This window comes from Hippocampus comes, unplaced genomic scaffold (assembly GCF_001891065.2).
Source record: "Hippocampus comes isolate QL1 unplaced genomic scaffold, H_comes_QL1_v1.1 scaffold22, whole genome shotgun sequence".
NCBI lineage: Eukaryota > Metazoa > Chordata > Actinopteri > Syngnathiformes > Syngnathidae > Hippocampus > Hippocampus comes.
The window spans coordinates 2,630,555-2,658,054 of NW_017806175.1; the positions used below are offsets into that span (position 1 = coordinate 2,630,555).

Below are 27,500 nucleotides of genomic sequence, written 5' to 3' on the forward strand. Positions count from 1 at the left end.
TATATGCGGCACTGTGGATGGTTAACGCGTTGGCATCACAATGCAGAGGTGCAGGGTTCGATTCCGGATTTGGATAAGAGCAGAGCATGTCAATGGACTGCTGGTTCCTTAAATTTCCTATATCTGAGGAGCTCAACAGGGCTCTACACTAGTGCCACAGATTTTTAATTTCTACTCCCATATGTGCACAATACAAATGCACACGATGTCACGTCAGATCAAAGTATTTCATTTTCAGGTTTGAGAAGAAAAAAAAAAAAACAATTTTGTCAAAGCAAGTAGTTATGCAACACCATCTTGACTTATTACAACGCTTTTTCTCTTGTCTCTTCTCCTCCGTGACCAACTTGTGGTGGGTTTAGCGCGAGGAAACGCACCGTTGTCAGGCCATGCTGCAATATTAATGCTCCACTGATGGGCTCTGGGACGGCGAGTGCCTGGCCGAGGGGGGAAGAGAAGCCCATCCAGATGCATCTCCGCCCCTTCCAGCCCGGCCCGCCACTCCTAAATTATTCATCTGCCACGCCGTCCTGAATGCTGCTTGTCCCGAGCCAGCGAAAGAGTGAGTGCGTGAATAAAGAAGTGTGTATGTGTGCATGGGTGTGTATGTGTATTACCTGCCCGTGAGGACCCATCATGGGATTGCTGGGGTTGTGTGGGGGAGGCTGCGTATGGGGGGAGGGTTGAGATCCTGGGGGACCCTGGATACAAACACACATGGTCGTCTCAATAAAGATCAAGACTAAATTCCAAAGGATTCAAACATTTTTGTTTTACAGTGGTTATAAAAAGTCTACACACCCCTGTTGAAATGACAGGTGTTTGTAATGTGAATAATGCGACCAAGATAAATCATTTGGAAATATTTGACATTAATTAAGTGACCCATATAACTTTTTAAAACATCATCAACAAAAAGGAAAGTGAAAAACATAAAACTCAAATGAGGTGTGTGCAAAAGGGTGCACACCTTCTCATAACTAGTAGGTGGCTGTCTTCAGAATTCACATTCTAACTCACATAAAATGGGAGTCAGGCAACAACTGGCACCATTGAAAGTATCTGCGGTTAACCCCAAATCAAGTTCCAGTGTTCTTGTAGGCTTTTCCTGACATTGCTTTCAAGCAAAAGTGTAAGGTTTTCCACTGCACAGAAAACAGTTTCAACACAATAAAGCATAAAATTGCAAAATGTGAGTCCAGAGCAGAGGCAGGGTATGCTAATGTTAGCATGTTCATTTTTTTAATCACTCAATAAATAACACATTCCGAAGACAGAAATAAACATCGCTATATGTTTGTCATTGTCTTTCTTTATACTAGCTCCTTATTTACTTAACATGGACCCTTTCAGGGACGGCGGTTACTACAGTGGACAGCCTATCATGTTATCAGGTTACAGGTTATCATTCTTGGGGCATGAAAGGGTTAAGCCACCTCAATATCACAAACGTCCAATTGTTTACAGCGACTGACAAGATTCCCTTGCCATTGGTTCCGTAACACAGGGACTAAAATCAGTGTTTTCACATCACACTGTGGAACCAGGTGATCACTCATTTGGGTTTTAACAATGTTCATCAATATGGAGAAGCAGGACTACCTGAAGATGCCGTGGCCTTATCTGCTACCTCTGTCAAGCTCTCGGCTATCAAATGACAGTACAGGTGTGTGTGTGTGTGCGTGTGTGTTTAGGTGTGTGTTTAGGTGTGTTTGCTCTCTTCTCATCTGTTGTGTTTCACGCATGCAGGCATGCTCCAACAGGTGTGTATCTAACATCGCAGTGAAAAGCCAAAAGGATTAGGGGATTACTTGCAATATAACCTAAGACACACACACTCAAACTCTCTCTCTTTCTCGCTCGCGCACACACACGCTCTCACTCACACACACACACACACACGCACACGCACACACACACACACACACACACACACACACACACACACACACTGTAATTGTACCGGTATGCAAATCAGACACACATAGTCACTGAGGTAGGATGATTGTTTTTCTTTATTAATTTAACATTTTTTTCCCCATTATGTGCAGTGGGAAATTGACCTGATTAATACAAGTATTATTCCCTCAGCAGTAGTGATTTACTCAGCTAGCTATTTTGAAGAATACCAATTATATGAGTCACTTTTTTTTTTTTTTTAGCCCTGTGCATAATGCAAAACTTCACGACATCATTACATCCATTTTTGATAGCGTTTATCCTGTTTCAAGTCGCGGGTGAGCTGGAGACGATTCCAGCTGACACTTGGCTGGCTGCTTGCCAACTATAGAGCAAATACAGACAAACATCCTGACGCACATTCACACCTATGGATAATTTAGAGCTGTGCTGTCCAACTACAATTTCATAAAATTGAAAACAAGGCAGAAGTGAACAAAGTGAAGTCTGTGTCGCAACAGGTGAAAATCTCCTTGGTTCCATTCTACACCTTAACAATGGTTGCCAAACTTTTTACACCACCAAAAAAATACTTATGGCCAAATACAACCATCACGGTCAATTAAAATACAGTATGTTTGAACATTGACATTGCTCTTCAACGAATGAGGGGAAAAAATGCACTTCAACAGTCATGTATTCAAATGTATAGCAAAGAAGTTACATTCAAAAAATATTGAAACAAATGTTTAAGGCCAAATAGTTCTTAAAAAGTAAAGAACTTCAAAGTGAAATACAACTGAACTGTAGCCAGTAATTCTTTACGCGAGCTCCTACGTATCGCACACATTGAGAATTGTCGTCTTATAATATTTAGATCACGTTTGGAAAGTGGTGGTCACATAGAAAACCTCAAATTGGCCCAGCAGGCACTGTTTCATATGTCAACTCTGTCCCACTATCCTTGAACATTTTTCAAAATTACTATTTATAGCCAACCCTCATATTTTGTTGAAAATACTTAATCGAGGCTTATCACCATTTTTTTTAAAAGAATAAAAAAAAATATATCAATGACCTATATTAATACCTACCATCATATACTTTTTTTTCCAGTCAATTGGAGGCAGATATTTGTTATTCGAGGCTGGGCCTAGTCCAGTGCAAATAGTGGGGGTCCACTGCAACTGAATTTCATCCGAACTCATCCCACATTCAATAAAAGTTTGTGCTTTTGAATATTATCAAGTTGACTATTGGTAGAATCGCAAATACTCAAATATAAGTACTTTTTCCAATACGCGGTTTAAAAAAAAAAGTGGCATTGCAGCATCCCTAATTTAAAGCACATGGAACTGTTGATGAACTCCATAGGCAACGTTCTGGAAGACCTTGGTCTTCCGCCAGCCCCACAAGAGAAGAACAATTGCTGGATATACTCCTCCGACCCCGAAAGAAACTCAAACAACCACTCGGTAAGTCGAATCCCAAAATCAAACACGAATGACAAGACTATAGGAGAAGAAGTCTTCTTTTTATGCTATTAAATCATCTTAAATGTACCACTAATCCACTTTTCTTTCATTTTCGGGGCAGGCCCACATTTAGTTGAAAAATCAGCAAAGCCACCAAAGGAATAAACACAGGTGCTTCCTCTCGCTTCGCCTGTTGACTTTCAAGCTGTTATGAGACGAGCGCGGTAAAGCCGCTTATTAGGCAGACAAACAGCATGCGGCCGTCCTGAAATCTATCCCTGTGTTATGAAAATGTTGGTTTTGTCGGACATGCGGCGGGGTCTTGATGTGTTGGCACAGTAGTGACTCGTCCGTGTGTGTGCGTGTGCGTGTGTGTGTGTGTGTGTGTGTGTGTGTGTGTGTGTGTGTGTGTGTGTTTTGGGGTGGTTAACACCTGCTGTCCTGGCCCACTCTGTCTCTCAGCAGGTTCACGCTGGGGCTAATGCAGCACGAGCTCCGTCTGACCTCAGAGGTTATTGTGGTTGTTGCCAAGCCAGCCAGCCATCCAGCCAGTGTGTGTGTGTGTGTGTGTGTGTGTGTGTGTGTGTGTGTGTGTGTGTGTGTCTAACAAGACAGCCCTGCAGGGTCTGGCTGCATTGACCCAGATGCAGCTTCTTCTCTATATCCTCACACAGGCTAGTTTTCCTCACTTAAGAGGAACCCGCGTTGACATTTCCCTGCTTCATGCCCAACTTCAACACTCCCCTTCAATAATTCACTGCATCATCTGAGAAGGAGCTATTATATTCCGAAAAATCACAGTTCAGTCGTGTGCCTTGTGGGGAAAACACATTGAACACATGTGCGTCGGCGCGGGCATGTTTTACAATCCTCATAACACAGTATTTTAGTGTACAGTGGTACCTCTACTTACGAAATTAATTGGTTCTGAAGGAAATTTCTGAACTAGAAAATTTTGTAAGTAGAGACGCGTTTTCCATGTAAATGCCCTCATTCGTTCTTAGCACCCCCAAAATTCAGACATAAATGTTTCCGAATGCATACAATATATGTAACAAATACATGTTACAATTAGATTATTGAGCAATAAATGAGAGTTGTGCATCATGTAAAAAACAAAGAATAGAGTCAAGAATAAAAATGATGGTCATTTAACTTTTACCTGTGTCCTCATCGTTTTTTTTGCCCTCTTTAGTTCATGTTCTCTCTCAGGACAAATGCCCATTGCCTCAACCCCACGGACATACGTATAAAATAACCTGGATTGCCAGTCGGCTCCCGCCGATGAAGGCAGGGCGCAAGCATCTTGCGTTGTCTCTGTTACTGACAACTTCTGTGTTTTGTTTCACTGAAAACACTATCAGTGGCCTTTTTTTTTTTTTTTTTTTTTTTTTTTAACACTAGGATCCCGATGGAGTAATATGAGCTTCCTACAGTGCGAACTTCACTGGCTGCCATGACCATTCAGAGAAAATTATTTTAGGATTGTGTATCATCACTTTTTTCTTGACTGACATTGAAACCCGCATGCATTCAGTCACAGATAGTCACAGATACTACAGTACAGAAGATAATGCTACTTCATAGATTTTCATCTATCGTGGGGCATGGAGGGGGGGGGGTCCTGTGGAACATAATACCCACAATTAACAGGGGACTACTATATTCTTAAAAAAAAAAAAAGGCCAGTAAATCACTCATTTCAAGCTTGCCGAACTAAGGACTCACGTGAGACGCTGAGGCTTTTGAGATGTTCTTTGCTGACTTCTATTCAGACAACTTGCTTCCTATAGTTGAAAACGGGGCTGGACATAGCGTGAGTAGCCTCTGTGTAAACAGATTCATGCCCCCCACAGCATGAAGAATAGCCCGCGCACACTCTTCCCCCATAATGTGCCATAATGGAGCACAGTGTCTCGGCTGGCTGGGCCTCTGCGGGCCTTCCTGCCATTACATGTGAATGAGCCGGCATACGGCCTTTATGACCGCACTGTTTCCTCCACAGGTCCCCACAGAGAAAGAACACTTCAACTGTCACAGAGGTGTACGCGGGCCAACACTGTGTGCGCGTGTGTGTGTGGAGGAGCGGCCAGGAGTAGAGGAAGAGTGGAGTAGGTGGGGAGGTATGGGGGGGGGAGGGGGCATGGGGAGCGTTAAATGAAGCAATTAATAAAATCATTTTCTAGCCGGCTAAGGAGATAACAGCTTGGCACGGGACCACAAAAGCAACAACGCAGGCCCCTCACTTTCCCCAACACTGCTTTCAGCTAAAGGAAGACCTGCAGCAGCATCTCTGTTTGTGGGTTTCACTCAGCCACCACTAGAGGGCAGTGTGTAGCTGCAGTCGAACGCTAGAAACGCACACACATACACACACAAACGCACACACAGAGTGAGAATACAAAGCAGCCTGCATCACTGAACACAACAAACAAAGCCAGGAGCAACACACACACACACACACACACACACACACACACACACACACATTCACTCACGCACATTGTCACTCCTTGCTAACATTCCAGAGAGCTCTCCAGCTAGCTGACAATATATATAGCGCGGTGACAAGATGACAACATGCTATCAGGGCTGAATGAGAGAGATTAAACATGATAGAAAGGCAACGAGTCGTCCGTGTCAATCGGGCAGCGCGGCGGATGAGCGGGAAATGAGAACGTTCCGGGTTCGAGTCTGACTTTGAGCCCCAAAAGATGTATGACAGGCTCAATGATGAATGTGTACATGACAGCGACCAAGTAAGAGTTCGAACAGCTGTAATGGAAATTTAACCAGAACAGAGAGATACATATGATTCAAGTCGAGATAATGGTTTTTGATTGAGTGAAGCAGCATGTGACTCGTTTTGTTGTTTTTGTACTTTCTGTGCCAAATGACTGTCAACAATTTGTTATTATGAGGCGACTACTGTTTGGTACAAGTGTGACAGCGGCTGCTGTGTTAGTCAAGATTGGAAAACTGCATTCTGGTGACTGCGCTCGACAATTTCAGCCCCTAAATTACACATACAGCAAACTCGTGCAAAGAAACTTCAACTTCTCCACCTTTTACAAAGATCTTAGAAAAGTTGAGATGTATGCTTTCAGCATAGTTCCTTCACCCCAATTATGACTTTTCTACTAGCCAGGGCTTTGGAGCATCTTATGGCCTGACAAAATGAAGCAAAAAAAAAAAAAGATTGAGTTTTTTTGGTGTGTTTTTTCTGAAGCAAACATCACAGTTGACGTTTACCTTGAGTGAGAACGATCAAGGACGGTAAGAAGAAAATGTTTCAAGTGCCCGTCATTCTTCGGAATCCCTGAGGAGGAATCGCTAGGTGTCACTTTTGTGGCAAGACAAGCAGCACTGATAAGAGTCAAGTATGACTCCATTCCTCTATGGGATTTTGATATTGAAGCCACTGACACCTTTTTGGCCCATATGAGACGGTTCCCCCCTCACAATATTTGGGCGAAACATTTCCAAGGATTTTCCCTGAGCTTGCTGTTATGTCTCCACAATGTTATCGTACATGTAGACATTTACATGTGGGCAGCGGGAACTGCCGCAGCACCCTGAAGAACATGAGGCGGCCACACGAACCACGAGACAACCTTGCTACCGTTTTTGATATCGTTGAGGAAAGAATACAGTATGTCTCTTAGAATTAAAAAGAATATATACTGTCATACAATGGAAAATGGATAGATAGATGGATGATCATCTTTTTAAGCTCCATTCTCAAGTTGTTGTGATCCACCCCCCCACCATTTCGGAACCTTTCTATAGGAATAATTTATTCAGTAATTGCATCTGTTAGAATCTCTTTCATCATTTTTAGCAACTCACGTTTCACGTTTGGACGACAGTTGTAGACGACTTAGTAATGGGACTGATCAGAGCTGACATGAGTCTTTTTCCTTTTCAGAGCCACAAGCTCGCCATGCCTCCGCTTTGAACAGTGCTTGAATTTGCCTTTGATACTTGCACCGCTTGTTCTTTAAATGTGTCATCAAACTTAATCCTCTTGTTGGGCTTCGTCCCGGAAGCGCTGCGATTACCTGCGTGCTGAAAAAGCACAACCACTCTTGACTACTTGATCATGTTTTTATTTTTGAGGGGTTCGGGGGGCCAAGTGGAGACACGCCATTGTGGTCCAAACAGCCTCTTCCACACGTCTTCGAGGTGTTTGATTGCAGGTCATAGCATCAACCCAATGTAGGTATTAACATGACATGACATTATTTGCATCAATGTCATGAAGACTTTTATCGCACTTCTTCATTCTGCATTGATGAATTCTACGTTCACTGCTAGATTTCCGCATGTACACACGAACTATGTGTCATGGCACATTGCCACAGGAAATAACTGAATTTCCCTTTATCAGTCCAAAAGTATTTCTTATTATACTACAAATAATAAATCTTTGTTCATTTATCGACAAGGCTCAAAAGCGGTTTCACATCGCAAGTTCACTGTGAATAGCAAAACTGAGAATCCCAGATTAAAAAAAAATTCCGCGGAGAATCCGGAGACGCTCTCAAAAAACGTTGCTTAGCTGAACGCAGAAGCATTAACGTGGCGCAACGCACTTACGTGACCTATGCTGGGAAGTAGGAAGTCACGGCAAGGTGGGTGCTAATTACGCCACATCAGCTAGCAAGCAACGAACTTCAGCTGGCTAGCTAGTGTGGCTAAACACATCATGGAGTCACTCCTAAGTTAGTATTCATCGTCTCTGTGACAACGGATAAGCTTCTCTTCTGACAAATATCGTTCTCACGAAGGGATGATGAGGAAATATGGACAAGCCATGCTAATTGCTAAGCTAACCTAAGATTGACATGTACTGTAATCATGAAACACCAGAATTAAGCGCCTGGGTGATTTGAGTACACTTTTCACAGAAATCTGGTCGGAAGTGCATTAAAGTGGTGCGGCTTTAACTCTGAACAGTAAATAGCAGGCAATTTAGTACATATCTGGAGAGAAAATGATGCACTATACTACACAGCTAAACAGGTCTGACACCGGTAATGAATTATATTACGTCGTAGTGTATGTCAGCTGGAATTGCGGTCTACATGGTTAAAAGTATATTAGTGTACTATATTGAATATTTATAATATCACTGGTGTTATTTGTTTGGTTTATTAAGTTTTATTTTGACTTTTGAGAGCTGCACGATTAATGTTCTCAAAATTACATTACAGTAGATCTCTCCCTCTCTCTCTCTCTCTCTCTCTAGACTGCAAAGAAAAAACTTCAATTTCAAGCATTGACATATGCCAGAGACATTATTGTCTGGTAGAAGAAATAATGGCAGAAGGTACATGTCCACCTGTTCCCATTCATTCAACAGAATTCAATGCTGCCTTGTGATACGAGTGATAGAAGACAAACAGCTGTCATTAGGCCAATTTTTTTGTTTTGACTTGCCAGAAAAAAATTGAAATGCAAGCACCGTAAGGTGGCAGTGAACTCAATTCACATCACAACAAGCAGCAGTTTGGCAGATGAACAGTTCTTTGAAGGAAAAAAAAGCCTTCAAGCTGTTTATTGTCATTCCCAGTTGAAGTTTACTGTCAAACACAAAACTACGAGAATGACTTATTACCATGCCGGTGTCATACTGAATTATGCCGGCCATAGGAGTTGTGACACGGTGTGAATGTCACCCAGTTAATTGCATACACAATCAACAGAATTCTTACAGACCAATTAATCGATTATCTTGCGTCTGCCTCCAAAAAAAAAAAAAACACTGGTGAAAGAGTCTCCCGATGCCTTTGTGTGCTCTATTCCTCCTCCTCTTGCTGCTATCATTAATTCGCTCACCCCTCCCCGCCATCTCCCCTCTGCCTGTCCTCCCCAGAGGGCCGTGATGCAGCAGTGATGGACTTTTGCCTGTGAGGGGAGGGGGCTTATATACCTGACGTGTACACTGTTTGGACCCTCGCACCGTTTTCTGTTTGCGCATCTCATCTATCTCCCGTTTGCATGCAGCAGGGGGGGGGGCTCGTACCACCTCTGCCCCTCACCCTTGCCTCTCTCGCAAACAAAGTTAGGGTCACCCGTGTTAATTACCTCGCTAGCACAGCAGGGAAGGCAAATAAGAAAACTGTTCACAGGTCTGCGAGTGAGCGCGTGTCGCCGGAGCGGCGTGTGTGAGAAAAGAAGCGTCGCTTCGCATCCCATTGTTCGACAAATAGAGTGAGAGTTTCACAAGAATAAGATGAAAAAAATCTTCCCCTTTCAAAAGCGAGAGTTGTGCGAAAGGCTGGCAACCGCAGTAGCCATTAGTTGAGCAGGGGAGTGAATGTCAGCTCGCCAGGAATGCGGCGTGTACGCTTTCAGCTCCAGTTTCAGCTATGTCATACTCAAAGTATCGCACAGTCGTAGTGTGTGGGGGTAATTTTCAAGAAGGGGCAGGGAGCATTTCACCTGCGTTTGCTTCAAGCGTGTGACACTATAGCTCTCCTTTCAGACCAATTGTCTCTTGGGTGATTTTGTACTGATACCCAAATGTGTATCTTTTTTTTTTTTTTTTTTGAAGCACAATTTTACATACAAACTGTACATCTAAGACAGGGATGGGCAACTTGCATGCAAAATTTTTCATCCGTGCGACTTGCGGGGGGCCACGTCGGATCACGCACTTTTTAACAAGATGTATATCAAAATGCATGCATATCTGCCAAACACACATTTCAAATAGATTTCGTTTTTGAAAATACATTTTACAAGACATGTATATAAAATCCACTATCCTAACTCAACAACAAAAGGCTTTGACGCAAACAGCAAAATAACCACATAGCAACCCAGATAACCACTAGAGTTGCTCCGATCAGGGTTTTAAGATACCGATACCTGTCATCCATGAGTGTTATCGGCCGATACAGGTCACGGGGATTACCAAAATGACCAATTTTGCTTCAATATTCGATTTTTAATTCATCACAGGGCCACACTTCTGAATGCAATAATGACAATATGATGCAATTCTGAGGACCTGACGCTAACCGGAATGCTGTTGGCAATTGAGAGATGACAGAAAAGATGAATAACAATCAAAATCATTTTTTAAAAAGCTATTCCAAAACAATTGAACTCATTGGCTAATAGTATAATCGCTATTTTCATCAAGGAGGATTTTCAACAGGTGGGTGGAGAAGAGGGTCTCGCCCAGCTTGTCTGTTGTATTTAAGCATCCACGTAACTGTAGTGACAAACATACGCCAGCGGATGGCGGTGTTGCATCACTTTGGATTTGACGTCAGCTCAGCGTAGGTAAATGAGCGTGTTTACCTGCCGGTTAATTAGAAGCACTCGTGGCAAAAGCCATACTGTGGCAGGGGTTTCAAAAGATGATGCAGTTCATGTAAAGAATGGCAAACGTCATGTAAAAAAAGCCACCCACGTTCAACTTCAGCCATGCGTTCGAGTCAGTGTCACTCACGGAGCTTTGCATAGTTGCAAACAAAAATGGAACTCGAAAAAAATGAAGACAAGAGAATGCAATTGTTGAAGAAATCGAATGCGTAAGAGCTGTTGTTGAGCTGACGTGCTGTCAAAATGAAATGAAATGTGACAATAAAAAACAATAATCAAAAGTAGGGAGAAATGAATACAATGCGCATGCAGTGTTATCCGACAAACCGCAGGTCAAACGCATGTGCACATCATGTATTTGCCGTTTTCACTGCATGTTCTCGACCGAAGACGGTGAAGAATGCGGTCATGCTCCATTCCTCTTGTTACTCCCTGCATCCCCTCTGCCATTCTGTCTGTCCGCCTGTCTGTCTGTCATGCGCACAAGGTCTATTTATGGCACGGCGTGTCACTCACGCAACACCACCAGATAGCTTTCCCCCCTGCCTGCGCGCTGCTCATACAACATTAACATTCTGCGCGACCCTGACACGCACGCACATCTCATCCTTGCGCACATGGACATGCATGCAAATGGCTGCGTTGCACACGGTAAACTTTTCTGACAAAAATGGACATTCATTGTCATTAATTTTACTCTCAATTGAATTTATATTTATATAATTGATATCCACGTCCTGTATCCATCCATCCATCTCTACAGTTTGGCGTCACAATCAATGAAAAGCAGTTTTATTCAATGATGATAGCATTCCATGAATGGAAAAAGTGAAGACCAGAGATCACCAACATTTTTTAAACTGAGAGCTACGGACATCATGTTAGTGACCCCCTGGTCTAGAGATTGGATTTGCAGCCAAAACGCGCGTTCGCTATTCACCTACCATTTAACCAGCGAGCCTCGAATCACACATGTACACTGACACGCGAATGCAGCCACGTCAGCTGAAGGAAAGGTTTTCCTTTTTATTTTAAAATAACTTACTTTAAAGTTCAGGATTCCAACGGCAGATTCCATTTGCGAGTGAACGTCAAAACTTTTTAACCCTTTCAGGGACAGCGGTTACTACAGTGAACAGCTTATCATGTCAGGTTACAGGGGGCGTGAAAGGGTTAATTGTACATACAACGGTATGTTTTCCTTGAAAGCTAATATTATCTGGGTGACCCCAAATGTTTCAACAGTAGTGTACACCTACAATATATTTCATTTACGACACGACAGTCTGCGCGCACCATCATGCTTCATTCCTGACAAAGCCAATAAAGTTGTGCTCAAGGACACCACCACGAGAAAAACAGCAATGAAATATGAATTCTCATCTACATGCCATCATAAAGCTCATCTCTGTTTTGTTTGTTAAGTCACGTTTAGCCAGGATGCCTTCTTTCAAAGATATAGAGGCTATGACAAAACCTCCCAATTTCAAACTAGTTGGATGTGGGTCACAGTAAACTGTGCCGTAAAAGGCTTGCGTGTGTGCAAACTGAGACCCCTGTAGACAGCCTTCAGAGAACAGCGATGACAGGAGGAATTAGTGAAGCAAAGCAAACTGGGGAGAACAGTCTCCTCTCTTTCCACCTTCCCTGACACACTTCGAGGCTGCCATGGTTAGTTGGGCTACAAAGCGAGGAGAAAAGGCTACAAAGTGCACAAGGAGTCAACAAGCCGGCCGTGTGACATATGGGCGGGGGGCGGTGGGACAGAGCAGGGCGCACATCTGGACAGGGATTAGGGCAGCTAAAGAGGCTAAAAAAAAAAAAAAAAAAAAGAGGATGAGGAGACAGAAAGATGGGTTTAAAGGTGGTCAGGGGAGGGGGAGGAGGTTTTTGTCATTGGTGGATTGGAGTCTTACATACAAACTGCACATAACGTGAAAATAACATTTGCCAAAGAAATGAATGCTGAAGAGCTGACAGTTTAATAAAATTGTATATACAAAGGCATTGGAATGATTCAGTCGAAAAATCATGACAATCAAAAGACATGTCTGAAGAAGCAAATACTCAAGCTTAAATGGTGTGCAACAGGGTTCCCTTGGAGGGCCGTTATGATTGTGAATTTTGTCAAGCCAAAATGTTTAACCACCTCCACATATTACATACACAGCGAACAGCAAAATGATGGATAACCTGTTTTGAAATCAGAAGTCAAGAATAATGGCTTGTTCAAATATTGTTGTTATGGATTACATATGACAATTTGACATTTTGTTTCAGACTCTAGCAAGCATCATGGAAATTGACATGCTTGATTTGCTTTCGCGGGCCACATAAAATGATGCGGCGGGCCAGATCTGGCCCCGGGCCTTGACTTTCACACCTATGGTGTACAATGTTTTCGAATTTGACCATTTCAGAAATGACAGGGGGGGGGGGGGGAATACAAATACACACAAAAAAATACAGTGTTGCTTTCTAACTCACTCGCTGAGTAGCTGCGGATCATGAACAGATTGGGTTACTTCTACCCAAGGTTGGGTTAATTATTTTTGACCCGGTCGATTAAGCTGAAAAAAAAAACAAAAAAATTGTATTTGGCTGGGATAAAGATATGAAGCTGGTGACTACATTTTTGAAGTGACTGGATGACTCAGTGGGTAAGACTGCTGAATTTGGACACAGGGATCAGGGTTCAAATCCTGGTTTGGGTAGTCAGCCTGCTGGTGAAAAATAGGTGGGTTGTGCCAGGTGTAAAAAAAACTGGGCTCAACAAATTGACTGGGTGTGGTGATCCCTGACAGAGCAAAGCTTCTTCATCTTAATAAAAAATGTTGCTCACAAAAATCGGATTATTTTTAACCCTTTCAGGGACAGCTTATCATGTTATCAGGTTACAGGGTGCATGAAAGGGTGAATCATAGCTGTACTGATAACCTGGTAATCCAGTTCTTGGTGGCGTTAACTCACCAGTATGTGTAGATTTTACCCCTTGCGGGATCGAAATCGTGACCCCAAGTGTTGGGTCAAATCCTCACCCCAATGTGGCCGCATAGAAATAACCCAGCATTGACGCGATCCCTTTTGGTCCCACCGCTGAGTTTGCGATTTCACCCAATTTGGGTTTACTGTGAACGCAGCAGTTTTAAAAGTGTACAACGAAGACAATGCAATTTGTGTCGCAGAATGTGATTTGGAGAAATAGAAACACGTAAAAGCAGAATGTAAGTGCTGCGTGATTGAAAGTAGATGTCCAATGCAAAGCTTGAATGGGGGAAAAAAATCAGAGGGAAATTTATTTCGGGTTCTTACTTGAAAAAAACCTGGAGGCTGAAAGTAGATGTCCAATGCAAAGCTTGAATGGGGAAAAAAAAATCTGAGGGAATTTTATTTCGGGTTCTTACTTGAAAAAAACCTGGAGGCATGGGTCCTCCCGGCATGCCATCGTTGGGCGGCATGTTGCCCATCACTGGACTGGGGGCTGCGGCCGCACTCTGGAAAACAACACAGGGAGCAGATATTGAGCCATGGAACAACTACGCCAATCATCTATGGGTATGATACGACAATAAAGAAATGACCTTGCAGTGGAAATCACAACCCTCCGTTCTTTCGCCCGCGGACCTGCTCTGAAAATAACTCACCAGTGATGGGACATTGTAATTTCCTGGAAACGTATCATCATTTGAAAATGGAAACAGATTTCTACCAAAAAAAGAAAAGAAAGTGTTGCATATTGACATTCGTCTATTTCCTACCTTGTTAAATCATGATTGGCATCTTCATAAAGGAGAATATCATCCGTTATTAATGATACCTTAATTAAAGGTCATTTGAGCAAATTTCGTATTTTAAGCGTGCCTCAAACTGGCAGCCCTTCCCATTAATCAGCGCCGAGGAAATAGCTCTCATGTTCAAAAAGGTTGGTGACCCGTGATTTACTACTTCATTGTCAAAGGTCCTGTAAAATTTGAGGAATTAAACTCGTTTAAATGATTCCCTGAAATTAGTTCATCTAAATGGTATTCATTCCGTTTGAATCTATTTTGTATTCACCCATTTTATTAAATAATCGGTTGGCCAATTTATTTATACACCGGCCTTGGATTTTGTGAGAACACAAACATGAATCTTCTCACAGTTTTGGGAACCTTCCTCACGTGGGTTTCATCACTTTCTGACTTTGTTTATATTGGGTCATACTGTCCTGTCCTATTTGTCTCAATTGTACAGGCTATTGAGGCACGTCCGGCTATGTTTTTCACAGGTTTGTCTTGGACCTGTCGTGACATCCGAGAAAGGCAAAAACAGATTTTTTTTCTTGGGGATTTGCTTCAATGGAATGAGTCACTTTGTTTCATGTTCGCTTTCGAAAATAGCTCAAGACGTGACACCCCGCTAATCTTGACCCGGCCCTAATAAAACGCCTAATTTCTGGCGGTTTTGGGGGGGAAATGACGACTGGACGGAGGAAGGCTGCTTTAAAAACACAGCGAAAATACCAGGGAGTATGATCTATAACAGAAGGATAGAAATCAACTGGGAAAAGAGTGTAGCCAAAAAAAAAAAAAAAAAGTGCCCATTTCTGCCTCCAAAGAGGACTTAAAGGGTCAAGACGTTCACAATTTGATTTTTACGTGCAAGAAGAGTGCAAGGCTCCACACACCACGCAGGTGAAGCAGCAGCAGCAGCAGTAGCAGCAGCAAAAGGCCCCCTTCTCCTAGTTGCCATGACAACCCCGACCTCAGCTCCTGCACTCCAGTGCCCATTAAAACCCTCAGGCCGTCAATCAACAGCATGGCCGGGGTGGCGGAGGGAAAGCGAGCGAGAGAGAATGAGAGGAAAAATGAAAATGAGGAAGAGACGCAAAACGAAAAGTGAGATGCCGTCAGACAGAGCTCTGTTGTCCACCGTTATCGTCTTCGTCCCCTCGCCGGCATAAAAAAAAAAAAAAAAAAAAGGACATTACAACAATCACGTACAACCATGCCCAGAAACAATGAGAGGGACATTTGTGTACCCTGATGCACTGGTTTACTTCTTGATGCTGCGGGATTTTTCTGTACTCCACAGTCTCTATTTTGCTGCAGCAGACCGTTTTCTTGATTCCCTTGGACTCATGTCATGTTTTTAAAAAAAAACACACATATGCCAAAGATAGCTAACACTGTCGTTGTAACTTACTCCTGGACTTCGCAGGATTATACTCCACAGTCTCCACTTTGCTGCATCGGACCCTTTGATTGCTGCCCTCAATCTCCTTCCAAATATCACACATGCTGATGTTATTTTAGCCTGTTGTTCTGTCTCACCTATGGACATCGCAGCATGACATGCCCATAGTCTCCATTTCGCTCCAACTGAGTGACTGCCTTTTTTTTTTTTTTTTTTTAATGCCCTCAGCTTCCTTTTAAATGACACACAGCTAACCCGGTTGCCATGTCTTAGCACTGGACGTTGCAGTATTATACTCCGCACTCTCCACTTTTCTGCAGCAGACTTTTTTTTCGTCTGCCACAAGTCTCCTCATGAATAAGACACGTCTAATCCCGTTGCTGTGCCTTACTGTAGCTCTAAACGCTGCAGTATTATACTTCACAGTCTCCATTTTGCTGCAGTGATCTGTCTTCTGGCTGCCTTTAGGTTTTCGCGAGCGCACCCTGTTGCTGTGGCTCAGTTCTGATGTCTGTTGTGTAATATAGGGCCCGATTGATAAATACATTTTCTTTTTTGAGTCCGATGCTGATTCTGATATTTAGCAGAATATAATCAATCCCAAAAATCAACCCCATCTTTTTGTTGTCGGACATTTATTCTGCTTTGAAGGAAATTTGACCGACCCTCACAAAGCCAGTGCTGTCTCATGGAAAACCATCTCCAGACATTTAGCATAAGATGCTAACGGTGGACAAATAACACTCACATTTAATTCGGTGGGTGCTTTGATTTGACAAAAAGCAAATTTGCCGCATTTCTTGACGGCGCTGAAAATTGGTGGAGTTCACGCGTTCACACTCAAGCTAATGTGAGTAATTGAGGGCAAATGAGGATGGATGTCACACTTTCACAAGTCCTGACTCATTTAAGGTTAAAAGTGGGATGACAGTTCCGTCTGCAGTTCATGTTTGATGGCTCTCGAACAACAGAGGGGGCCGTTCTCCTTTGCCCCGTTGCTTTGTGAAGCTCTTCAGCTCCATGCCAATGGCTACTTTGCCTGCCAGGCTGGCTGGATGGCCCTCAGACAGTGAACAAGCGTCTCTATCAATGTGGAGATCAGACCGCCGCTTCCGGTGAGTAATAGATCCGCTGTTATCTGGTTCCAAACAAGCAGACCGACATCCTACTACCTGCTGGCCACTGAAAATGGTACATGTACGTGTCTGGGAATATCTGTTCGATCTCCACACATAATAGTCAAAATTGCTGTTTTGGAGTCTCCATAACCTCACAAAGCAAGCCGGCAATTTCTCATGACTACCGTCATCACCGCTATCCCCTTCCCGGGGACCTTCTGTCACGACCCTCCTTCACCTCCTCTTCCCTCAACCACAAGTGGTCCAATAAGTCTGTCAGTCGAAGCGATCCCGCCGTGATAAGCAGAGGCGGGAGTGCGTAAGGCTGCAGTAGACGAGAGAGTCATGACGAAAAAAGAAAGTACCTCAGATCAGGAAGTCCTGAGAGAAGGCACTATCTGGGGGGAAATCTACAGTGTTCCCCCGCTATACAACAGTTCATCGATCATGATCCATGTTCAACGGACGTTTTTATGGGTATTAACAGGATAAACTGGGACCTTGAGATACGAGTGACCCAAGATATTAAAGTTTTTCCAGATAGAATATGTCAGTGACTTTTAGTCTGCTAGCTTAATGCTGACACTATCATGTAATGGGAAATGGACATATACCCAGTGATAGGCACATCAGTGAACTTCCGTCATTCGCCAGCGGTGAAATCCGCAGTCCGTCATCGTCAGTCATCATTAATTAATATTTTCGCATAAACGGAGCAGCAACGCATTTAGAGATTCAATGTAGAAGTGTTTGTGGTCATATATTCTTTATCCTCTGAGAGGAGCTAAGACATCTGTACAGTACAGTAATCCATGTGCAGTGTTTCCGTCTGTTCTTCTTGTACTGCTCCTACAGGGCTAAGCTGTGCAGCACTGGCCATTCAATTGACTCACGTGTGACCAAAACAATGTAGTTGTTTTTAATTCCATTGAATTATTTTATTGCTGTATATTTTTAGAAAGTACAATAGCATTGAGTGATATTTTTTTCTCATTAAAAAAAAAGACAACTTTTGGGTTTGTTTTTTGTGGGGAGACTGGAACGGAATAATGGCATTTCCATTCATTTTAGTAGGGAAAGGTGATTTGAGGTTTGACTTCCTTGACACCATTTAATGTTTTTCTTTTGTCGAGGGCTTTGGCAAATTCTTGCAGCATTTTCAGGCAAGATGAAAAAGGGAATAAAAAATGTTTTATGATTTCTTTTTTATGTTTCCCACAAAAAAAGAAACAAATTGTGAATGGGTGGATTTCCACGCGTGGTCGGTGGTTCACTGCATGCCTCCCAGGGGTCATGAAGTACATGCTGCTCTGACAATACTACCCGAGCTGACAAAATAATTCCACACATCCATTCACAGAACGAGATGAAAACAGGAACGACGACAAGGCCAGTAAACTTGATTTTGATTTGAGCGGTAGACTGCAGAGAAGGACACGCATAATACAGGACACATACAATGCAGGTGTGCTACTGTACCACCTGAGTGGGGTCGAATGGATTAATGTTTGTGATGGTCCGCTACAGAGATGTTTTCTTTGAAGCATGCTCACATCGCGTGTGTTTACTTCCAAATGTCAAGGGGATGTCATCTTCACTAGCTTTCAAAATGGGCAAGGAACCATCCCTGACAACTTCAAACTTTCAGTCAAAATGGCTTCTCCCAGCCAATAACATTTTGAATGTTACGTACACCTGAAAATTTTTAACAACGGTTCATTTCTTTTTAAAATTAGTCGTGTCGTCGGATTTGCGTCCGCAAGTTTTGGATACTCGGGTGAAGTATAAATTTTTTTACTCGCGAGTCAGAATAATGTATACAAATCTACTTTTCTAAATTGCTCAAATTAAATGAGGGTTTTCTATACGATGCAATACTTCTGAGTTCCCTTTATATAGTTAAGATAACGTGAATTTATATCACCTGAGTCATACAAGTATTGATAGAATGTCATTTAGTGAGTCCTTCCACACACACACACACACACACCACGCAAACGCACGCACTCGCCAAAGCCTTTATTGGCAGTGTCGGTAGTTAATGACCATAGGTTGCCGACGGCCTGCTGCTCACCCGGGTGACCCTTTCGAACACAGGTCCCCCCCTGCTGCCACTGCTCTTTAATTACACACACAAACACACACGCACACACCCATGTGATCCCGACATCCACCGCCACTCGCTCGGCCGGTGCCCTCTCACTACTCCATTCATTTTAGTAGGGAAAGGTGATTTGAGGTTTGACTTCCTTGACACCATTTAATGTTTTTCTTTTGTCGAGGGCTTTGGCAAATTCTTGCAGCATTTTCAGGCAAGATGAAAAAGGGAATAAAAAATGTTTTATGATTTCTTTTTTATGTTTCCCACAAAAAAAGAAACAAATTGTGAATGGGTGGATTTCCACGCGTGGTCGGTGGTTCACTGCATGCCTCCCAGGGGTCATGAAGTACATGCTGCTCTGACAATACTACCCGAGCTGACAAAATAATTCCACACATCCATTCACAGAACGAGATGAAAACAGGAACGACGACAAGGCCAGTAAACTTGATTTTGATTTGAGCGGTAGACTGCAGAGAAGGACACGCATAATACAGGACACATACAATGCAGGTGTGCTACTGTACCACCTGAGTGGGGTCGAATGGATTAATGTTTGTGATGGTCCGCTACAGAGATGTTTTCTTTGAAGCATGCTCACATCGCGTGTGTTTACTTCCAAATGTCAAGGGGATGTCATCTTCACTAGCTTTCAAAATGGGCAAGGAACCATCCCTGACAACTTCAAACTTTCAGTCAAAATGGCTTCTCCCAGCCAATAACATTTTGAATGTTACGTACACCTGAAAATTTTTAACAACGGTTCATTTCTTTTTAAAATTAGTCGTGTCGTCGGATTTGCGTCCGCAAGTTTTGGATACTCGGGGGAAGTATAAATTTTTTTACTCGCGAGTCAGAATAATGTATACAAATCTACTTTTCTAAATTGCTCAAATTAAATGAGGGTTTTCTATACGATGCAATACTTCTGAGTTCCCTTTATATAGTTAAGATAACGTGAATTTATATCACCTGAGTCATACAAGTATTGATAGAATGTCATTTAGTGAGCCAAAGCCTTTATTGGCAGTGTCGGTAGTTAATGACCATAGGTTGCCGACGGCCTGCTGCTCACCCGGGTGACCCTTTCGAACACAGGTCCCCCCCTGCTGCCACTGCTCTTTAATTACACACACAAACACACACGCACACACCCATGTGATCCCGACATCCACCGCCACTCGCTCGGCCGGTGCCCTTTCACTCCCTCATTAGGTACTCGATGTCGCCACGAGAGAATCGGGACAAACGCGCACGCGGACTCTATGAGTGGAACAAGCATTTGCAGCTAGGTGCCTAATTGAAGATCATTAACGCTGCTAATTAGGGAACGCTCGGAGGCTAGAGACAAAGCTAAATGCGGCGGGATGAAAGGTGTGCGGTGAGAGACGGATGGAGAGAGTGCGGAAAGCGATCCATTCAGAGAAGTTATGTTCAGCTTTTCTGGTCGGCTTTGGCTGATGTGTTTTTTTAGCTTTCTACGAGAAGTCTGAAGATGGATCGTATTTTCCGCACTATAAGGCGCACCTAAAAGCATTCGATTTTCTCAAAAGCCGACAGTGCGCCCCACAATCCGATGCGCCTTATATGTGGAATTACAGTCTCTTCATATTCCCCATTGAGTTGTTTCCCTGTTAGTGTTCCGATGCCATCTAGTGGTGATTATTACCAATTGTAACCTAAATGGGTTCTGCCCGACACGAATTGGCATGTGCATTTGCCAACACATACTCAAACAGAAAACTACTTTCTAAGCTCCGCGCAGCCATTATGAAACAAAGATAACACCCTTGTGGATGCAAGCACACGAGGTTTGTGTGCCTTTTTGTTGAATCAATTGTCTTCAGAACATGTGTCTTTCATTTATTGTTTTGCCATTTGTATTTATATGTTTCCTGTCCGTGTTTGTGACCAGTTCTCATGGCTTTTTTGCAGCTGCAGCTCTATATAAATAAAGCCGCATTGTATTGTATTGTACTCCCTTTAGCGTACCACCATCTAGTGGATGCATAGTGCAATCGCAGCCACCATTGTAGCTTCTATTCTATGCGCATTATAATGCGTTGCGTCCTATATATGAAAACTGTTTTAAAATAGGCCATTCATTGAAGGTGCGCCTTATAATCCGAAGTGCCTTATAGTGCAGGAAATACGGTACCAACATTGACTGGTACCCGGTAATGTACCTGATCAACTCGCTTTTTCCATATCGTCAATTTGTATAACTGGAACAAATAAATGATGTGTCAATATGTCGCCTTCGCTGGGTTAACCGCGAGAGGCAAAAAATGCTGCGGCAATTTTGCCGGATCTCGGAGTGAAAGAGACTCTTGTTCCTCTTCTGTTTAGGACTACCGGATATAAATCCTCAGAGGTGAAAAACAACCCGCCAGCGCCTTTAAATCAAAGAGCAAGCGCACATTTCATCAGGCGCGCTTTCACCCCTACATCCACTAATCATAAAGATGGGTGGGGGGTGCCATTAGAATGGAAGCATGGGACACACTGTGCTCTGCAAAAAAAAAATGAAAAAAAGGAAAACATCCAATTCTGCGAGCACATGCTTACATGTTGTACCTACACGTGAAAGGAAAACCATTAGCAATTCCGCAGGCCAACTGCTGCCATGTGAAGCGGGTGGAATTCACTGCAAAGCGGCGACGTGTGCAAAGTAAAGCAGCAGACGAAAAAGACTTGGCGCCACAAAAGGTATGGAGATTGGCAGCCAAAACACCAGGAATGCGTTTAGTGTCTGAGCCTCATGATAAACAACACCTACACACACGTGCACACACACACACACGCACACACACACGCACACACACACACACACACACACACACACACACACACACACACACATACATTGTTGGTGGGAACGTACTGTATTCGCACGCCCTTCACGTTATGACATTTAGCGAGCAATACAGAGTGGCATTTAACGTTGATTTGCTGAGGCGACACGCTTCTGTTACGTCCCCTGCATCGGTCTTCATGAAGAGACGTAAATAATTGGAGACGAGGGGTCGCAAAGGTGAATCTTAATATAGTCTGGGTAAAGACAATTATATGTGGAAATAGTGTCACGTTTCTGCTTTTCACAAGTTTGCAAAGCGCTTCCAAAATGTAATTGATAAATATAATCGCAGCAAAATGGATACAAAGGCTACGTATTCAGTACTATTATAATAAAGGGTATCCCTAAAGTCTGAAGGGACAAAGGAAATATCTTTTTTTTTTTTTTTTTTACCTCCACAGATTAAATATGTTCATGTGAGATTTCCAATTTTATTCTTTTATTTTTGGCTGGTGGAGTTTTCTTCTCATTCACCATACATTAGCTCCCATGATTTTTTTTTCCGGGTTATGCCGGAGGAGAATGAAATGAATCCATAAAAAAAAAAAAAAAAAAAAAAAAAAAAAACATGGACATGCACCCCTTGCCACCTGGGGTAGATGCATCACGCTTGATTGAACTCATAAAGAGTGAATTTGCTCCAATTGACGGCGATGCGGAGTTACTGCATCGAGTTAGGCGAATCCGGCAAAGCGCGTCAACCTTGGTGTCGCAAATGTTGGAAATCAAACGCTCACTTTCAAACGGAAGAAAATAGTATTTACTCCTCAATCCCAGCTTCACAATTAGGATGCCGCGCAGGCGAGCGGCGCGGCCAAAACGTGACCGAACTGAACAATCGTCAACAAAGGACACCCGCGCAGCTGGCGACTGACCCTCGCACACAATACCAGCTACGCAAAAACTGCGACTCCGTGATGTTCTTAACGTTTTGAAGCCTGATATTATCATTTTAGTGTGATGGTGTGATTCGTCAAGCGAGAAGCCATGTTTTATTTGTCTATATATGTATTTATTTTTGCTCTGGCCGCTACATTATAACAATAAAAAGTCACGCTGCTCAAACGTGTGGTACAATTTGCTCGTCAGGTTGCTTGGCATCATATGATTTTGAAAAGCTCGAAAAACGTGATCATTCTTCCAAAAATCCACTGAATCTGGCTTTTTGTCGTTGTCGAGTTCTAGTGTCGCCCCCCCGCCCCTAAAAGTTCTCAAACTGGCGGTGAGCGGAATTCGGGGACAGACAAACTACTTGCCGGATGGCGTTTTGCAACGTTTCCCCCCGATGTCAATCGGCGAGCCATCGGCAAGCTTCCAAAAACGGCAAAGTCTAAACTGTCAAATACCGATGGCCTCATTTCCTCATTTTACACTTTTACAGTATGACAGTTAAAAAAAAAAAAAAAAGCTCAAACATGACTTGGGGAAACTTTCTTGAGCAGCGAAGAAAGGATTTGTGATGGCAAAAGCTTGAGCGTGGGAACAAACTTTTTGTCTCAAGCCTCCGTATATTTCAGAAATGCAAACAGAGGCCGTTACGATCTTTGCATTTTCAGGGTGTCATCCAACCTACAGGCGCACTTCCACACTTGCTACTGAAACGTGTTGCAGCTCCAACTTTTTTTGCCAAGATGTAATAACATAACATAACACTTCATCAGCCAGACCTCCTACGGGACTATTAAAAGTGAAAAGCGTTTCTGGCATCCTTCTTCGTAATATCTACCTCCTTATTCTCTGGCAATCTTTCGTATTACACTGATGCCTTTTTTTTTCTCCTTGTTTCGATCTGGTCAGAAGAGGAGACAGGTGCACTACGACGGGGAAGCTGCACGGGTTAAAAGCTGCGGCGAGAAATAATACTAATTTGATGACCGTCATTTTCGAAGCAAAAGAAGGAACTTTACCCTATCAGGGGTTGACACGGTGAGCCTATTGCACACTTTTAAAACAGCTGGGTCAAAAAGGAACCGAATGTAGGTCAAAAGGGACTGATCCAACGTTTAGGTTTATTCTTTTAACTCCAGAAGCCGGGTTAAAATCAATAACCCAAAAACAAAAGCATTTTTTTGGGAGGGGGTGAGGGGTAGTTATGGGTTATTCATTTGATCCAACTTTTTTATTTCGTTATTCAACCATCCATCCATTTTCTGAACAGCTGTATCCTCACAAGGGTCGCAGGGCGTGCTGGAGCCTATGCCAGCTGTCTTCGGGCAGTAGGCGGGGGGCACCCTGACCTGGTTGCCAGCCAGTCGCAGGGCACAAACAGACGAACAACCATCCACGCTCACACCCACACCTAGGATTGAACCCACGACCTCTGCACTGTGAGGTCAACGGGCTAACCACTGGACCACTGAGTCACCTAGTTATTTTTTGGTGGGAATGAAAACCCCTAAAAGATGTGTCGGTAGGTTTTTGGTGCATGTGGCACGTGGCCTAAAAAGTCATGCCAAGAATTCCAACTGGACGTTAACGTTCACATTGACCAGATTTGAACCTTGACCCCCCCCCCACCCCCCTCCATGTGACTTTGGGTCAGATTTGTGACCCACTGAGCTCGGCAACCACCATCATTTCCTCTGAATGTTACATTGTATTAACTTCATCTTACTTGCGCAACGAACATCATCCAATCTTCAACTCAATCTCCTGGGTCAAAATAATTCACCCAACCTTTGGCAAAAGTAACCCAAATCTGCTCAAAATCACAGCTACCAAGCAAGCGGCTTAGGAAAACAACACAGCTATTTTTTTTTTTTTTTGTGCATATATTCCATGCAGCCTACAGCAATGCGGTGGATGCTGCAGCCAGATGCCTTTGGCTTGAAACATTGAAGAAATTTGCATGTTATCCTGAATAATGTCACCCAAAAAACCCCCAACAAAAAACCCCGAGCTGCGTAATCGCCCTGGCGAGGATTGTGCACACAGTCCGTTCCGTTTCGCCACCTGCGATCGTCGGACGTTCCGCCCCGCCCCGTGTGGATGCGCTGCTTATGTTTAGAGTCCGACAAGACACAGGCGAGACATTTAAAACCATCGCACGCCAGTCTGATCCACTCAACCCGCTTCTATTTTAGCGCGCGTCTGTGTATGTGTGTGTTAATGTGTGCGTGGAGCCGGGCAGGAAGAGGCATTCCCAAAGGAGCAGTCCTCTTGAGCACCAGACATTGGGGGGGGTTGGGCAATGAGACACACACACGCGCACATACATACAGATACACACACACACACACACACACAAATACGCATACACAACTAATTTCCATTTCATATCCCCGAGGCAGCAGTGCGTAGACCACCTCCACCTCCAAAGGCCAAACCGACAGCTTGGGATTGAAACGTTTTGATAAATGGAAAAATTCGCTTGGTTGTCTGCGACGAGGGAAAGATTTTATTGTGCGTCATGTTGCGTCATCCCTTCAGTCAGTCAATCGCCATGTGACATCGAGGGTGAGCCAGCGAGCGCAAACCTAAATACTGCAACCTGCACACATTTTCCCCTGAAGCCTCCTTACCTTTAGCATTTAGCGTGATAAGCAATTAATTGAGCAGGACAAATCCTGCCGATTCATCGCCACTCGAAGCAATTCAAGCTAAAACCGCCGCCTGTACAATGCAGAGTGGGGCTCTCGTTACCATGACGACCAGGGCGCAGCCAGGGTGTTGAGATTAGGCGAGCGGTCAAACAGCTTGCGGTCTGAAGGGAAACCACCGCAAAGACCGTCTCAACACAATTTGTATTTTCATTCGCGGAGGCAGCACTTCATCACCCACGCACAAAATGACACTTAGTGTAGCACAGTGCTTTTTTAACATTAAAAACCACATACAACCAAAAAAAAAATACTTAGATCTCCATGTAGCATGAAAATGACGAACATTACAATACAGTAATGTTTTCATCCAAAACTACAAAGATGTTTTATTCCTAAAAAATATATTTATTATTGTCAAGCCAATGTAACATTGTGTAAAGTTAGAACATTAACATTGTGCTTGAAAGCGGAAAAAAAACCCATATGATTCAATTAAAAATGCATTGCACAAGCTCATTCACGGACACCCATGTCACTCACCGGGCCAGGCCCCGCCTTTTAAAGCCATACACACCGAAAATGATTAATTATTGCAATGAATAAAATGTTCAATTATATAAATTATCAAGCAGCTCGAGAGTGACCGTTGCTTTCAACACAAAGGGCCTCGTGCACTGATCGGATCTTGATATTCCGTTACATACTTGTGATGTGATGCTTCTGAAACTACCGAGGTGACAAACTGGCAGCTTGACTTCCTGCATTGATACCTTATACACAGGACAAGCAAAAACGCGGAAAATAAAAGCCGTCTTCGGTGTTCAATGGGGCAGTTTGGAAGGAGCTTTTGCTACACATCATTACCGTCTGAGAGAAATGTAAACGGCTCATAAATAGATGTTTCTGGTGCTAAATCTGTCCGATATCAGTCATTTGCGGTGTGTTTATATAAAATATGCTCTTGTAAAACAGTTTTATATTGCTGCCGCGAGGGGAGGGAGGAAGTGACGGTTTTCGTCGTGTTTAATCGATGAATTGATCGTTTGATTTCACCCATTGTGCAGTCGTGATAAACTCACGGCGGCAACAAGAGCAACAAAGAAAACCAAGTGGTAGCTCACACTTGCCCAGCGGTAACTTTTCAAGGTCTATTCACAATATTAGGCGCACCGCCGCAAAACAACTGTCAGAGTTAATCAGGGAAAAATAGTGAGAGAGACATCCACCCTGTCAAGTTCAGCATTCTTGGGAATCCCACTCTCGAGGTAAGTCAGGTTCTCGTCTTCAGTCTCCCGCCGACCAAACAACACCTTCGCCTGTCTGCTGCCAGACAGGGGGGAGGAGGAGGAGGAGGAGGAGGAGGAGGAGGGGGCGGAGAGGGAGACCGAAAACCACATTCCCAAGACAATGGCTGGTCTGTGGGACTTGCTGAAACTGCGAGGAGGGCCCCCTCCCTTAGGGGGGCGGGGGGTCACGTGGCCCCGCTGAAGGGCAAAAATGTTTCGGAAAAGAGAAAGTAGCAAGAATAAACGAGGGGGGGGAGATCCGCAGAACAGATAAGGACAAAACGGAAAATCGCTCGAGTGTTTCAACAATACCACAGCAACATAACACAAAAGCCTCAATAAATATTGTGTGTGTGCGTGTGCGTGTGTGTGTGTGTGTGTGTGTGTGTGTGTGTGTGTTAGATCTAATTGTATGATAGTAACTGCTACAAAATTCAACATGAAAAAAACTCACTCTATCCATCCATCCACATGATGTTGATTCAAATTCGATTACTTGTTTTGCCCTAGTTTTGGCATGAAGAACACTGACGCCTCACTGGTCGGGTTAAGCGAGTATAAAATTGTTTTGGAGGTGAACGCGAACCTATTTGCCGATTGAAAAACAAGTCTCAATAATGTTGTCTATTAATCGACGTTGACTCGACTGTCATCACCATCGCGTTGACTAAAATGAATCCGAAGTCATTCAACCACTCGTAGACTAGAC

The 27,500-nt window shown here is 43.4% G+C and overlaps 1 protein-coding gene across 2 annotated transcripts in view; it reads right to left on the reverse strand.

Moving 5' to 3' along the window:
* Window positions 1-27,500, reverse strand: part of ssbp4 (single stranded DNA binding protein 4) — a 68,144-nt gene that overhangs the window by 10,792 nt on the left and 29,852 nt on the right. For both annotated transcript variants that reach the window (XM_019896948.1, XM_019896949.1), the window contains exons 2-3: window positions 14,117-14,206; window positions 618-701 (exon numbers count right to left, since the gene is read on the reverse strand). In XM_019896948.1, the coding sequence (XP_019752507.1) occupies window positions 618-701; window positions 14,117-14,179 (147 nt within the window). In that variant the 5' untranslated portion in view covers window positions 14,180-14,206. The remainder of the gene's footprint in view (window positions 1-617; window positions 702-14,116; window positions 14,207-27,500) is intronic.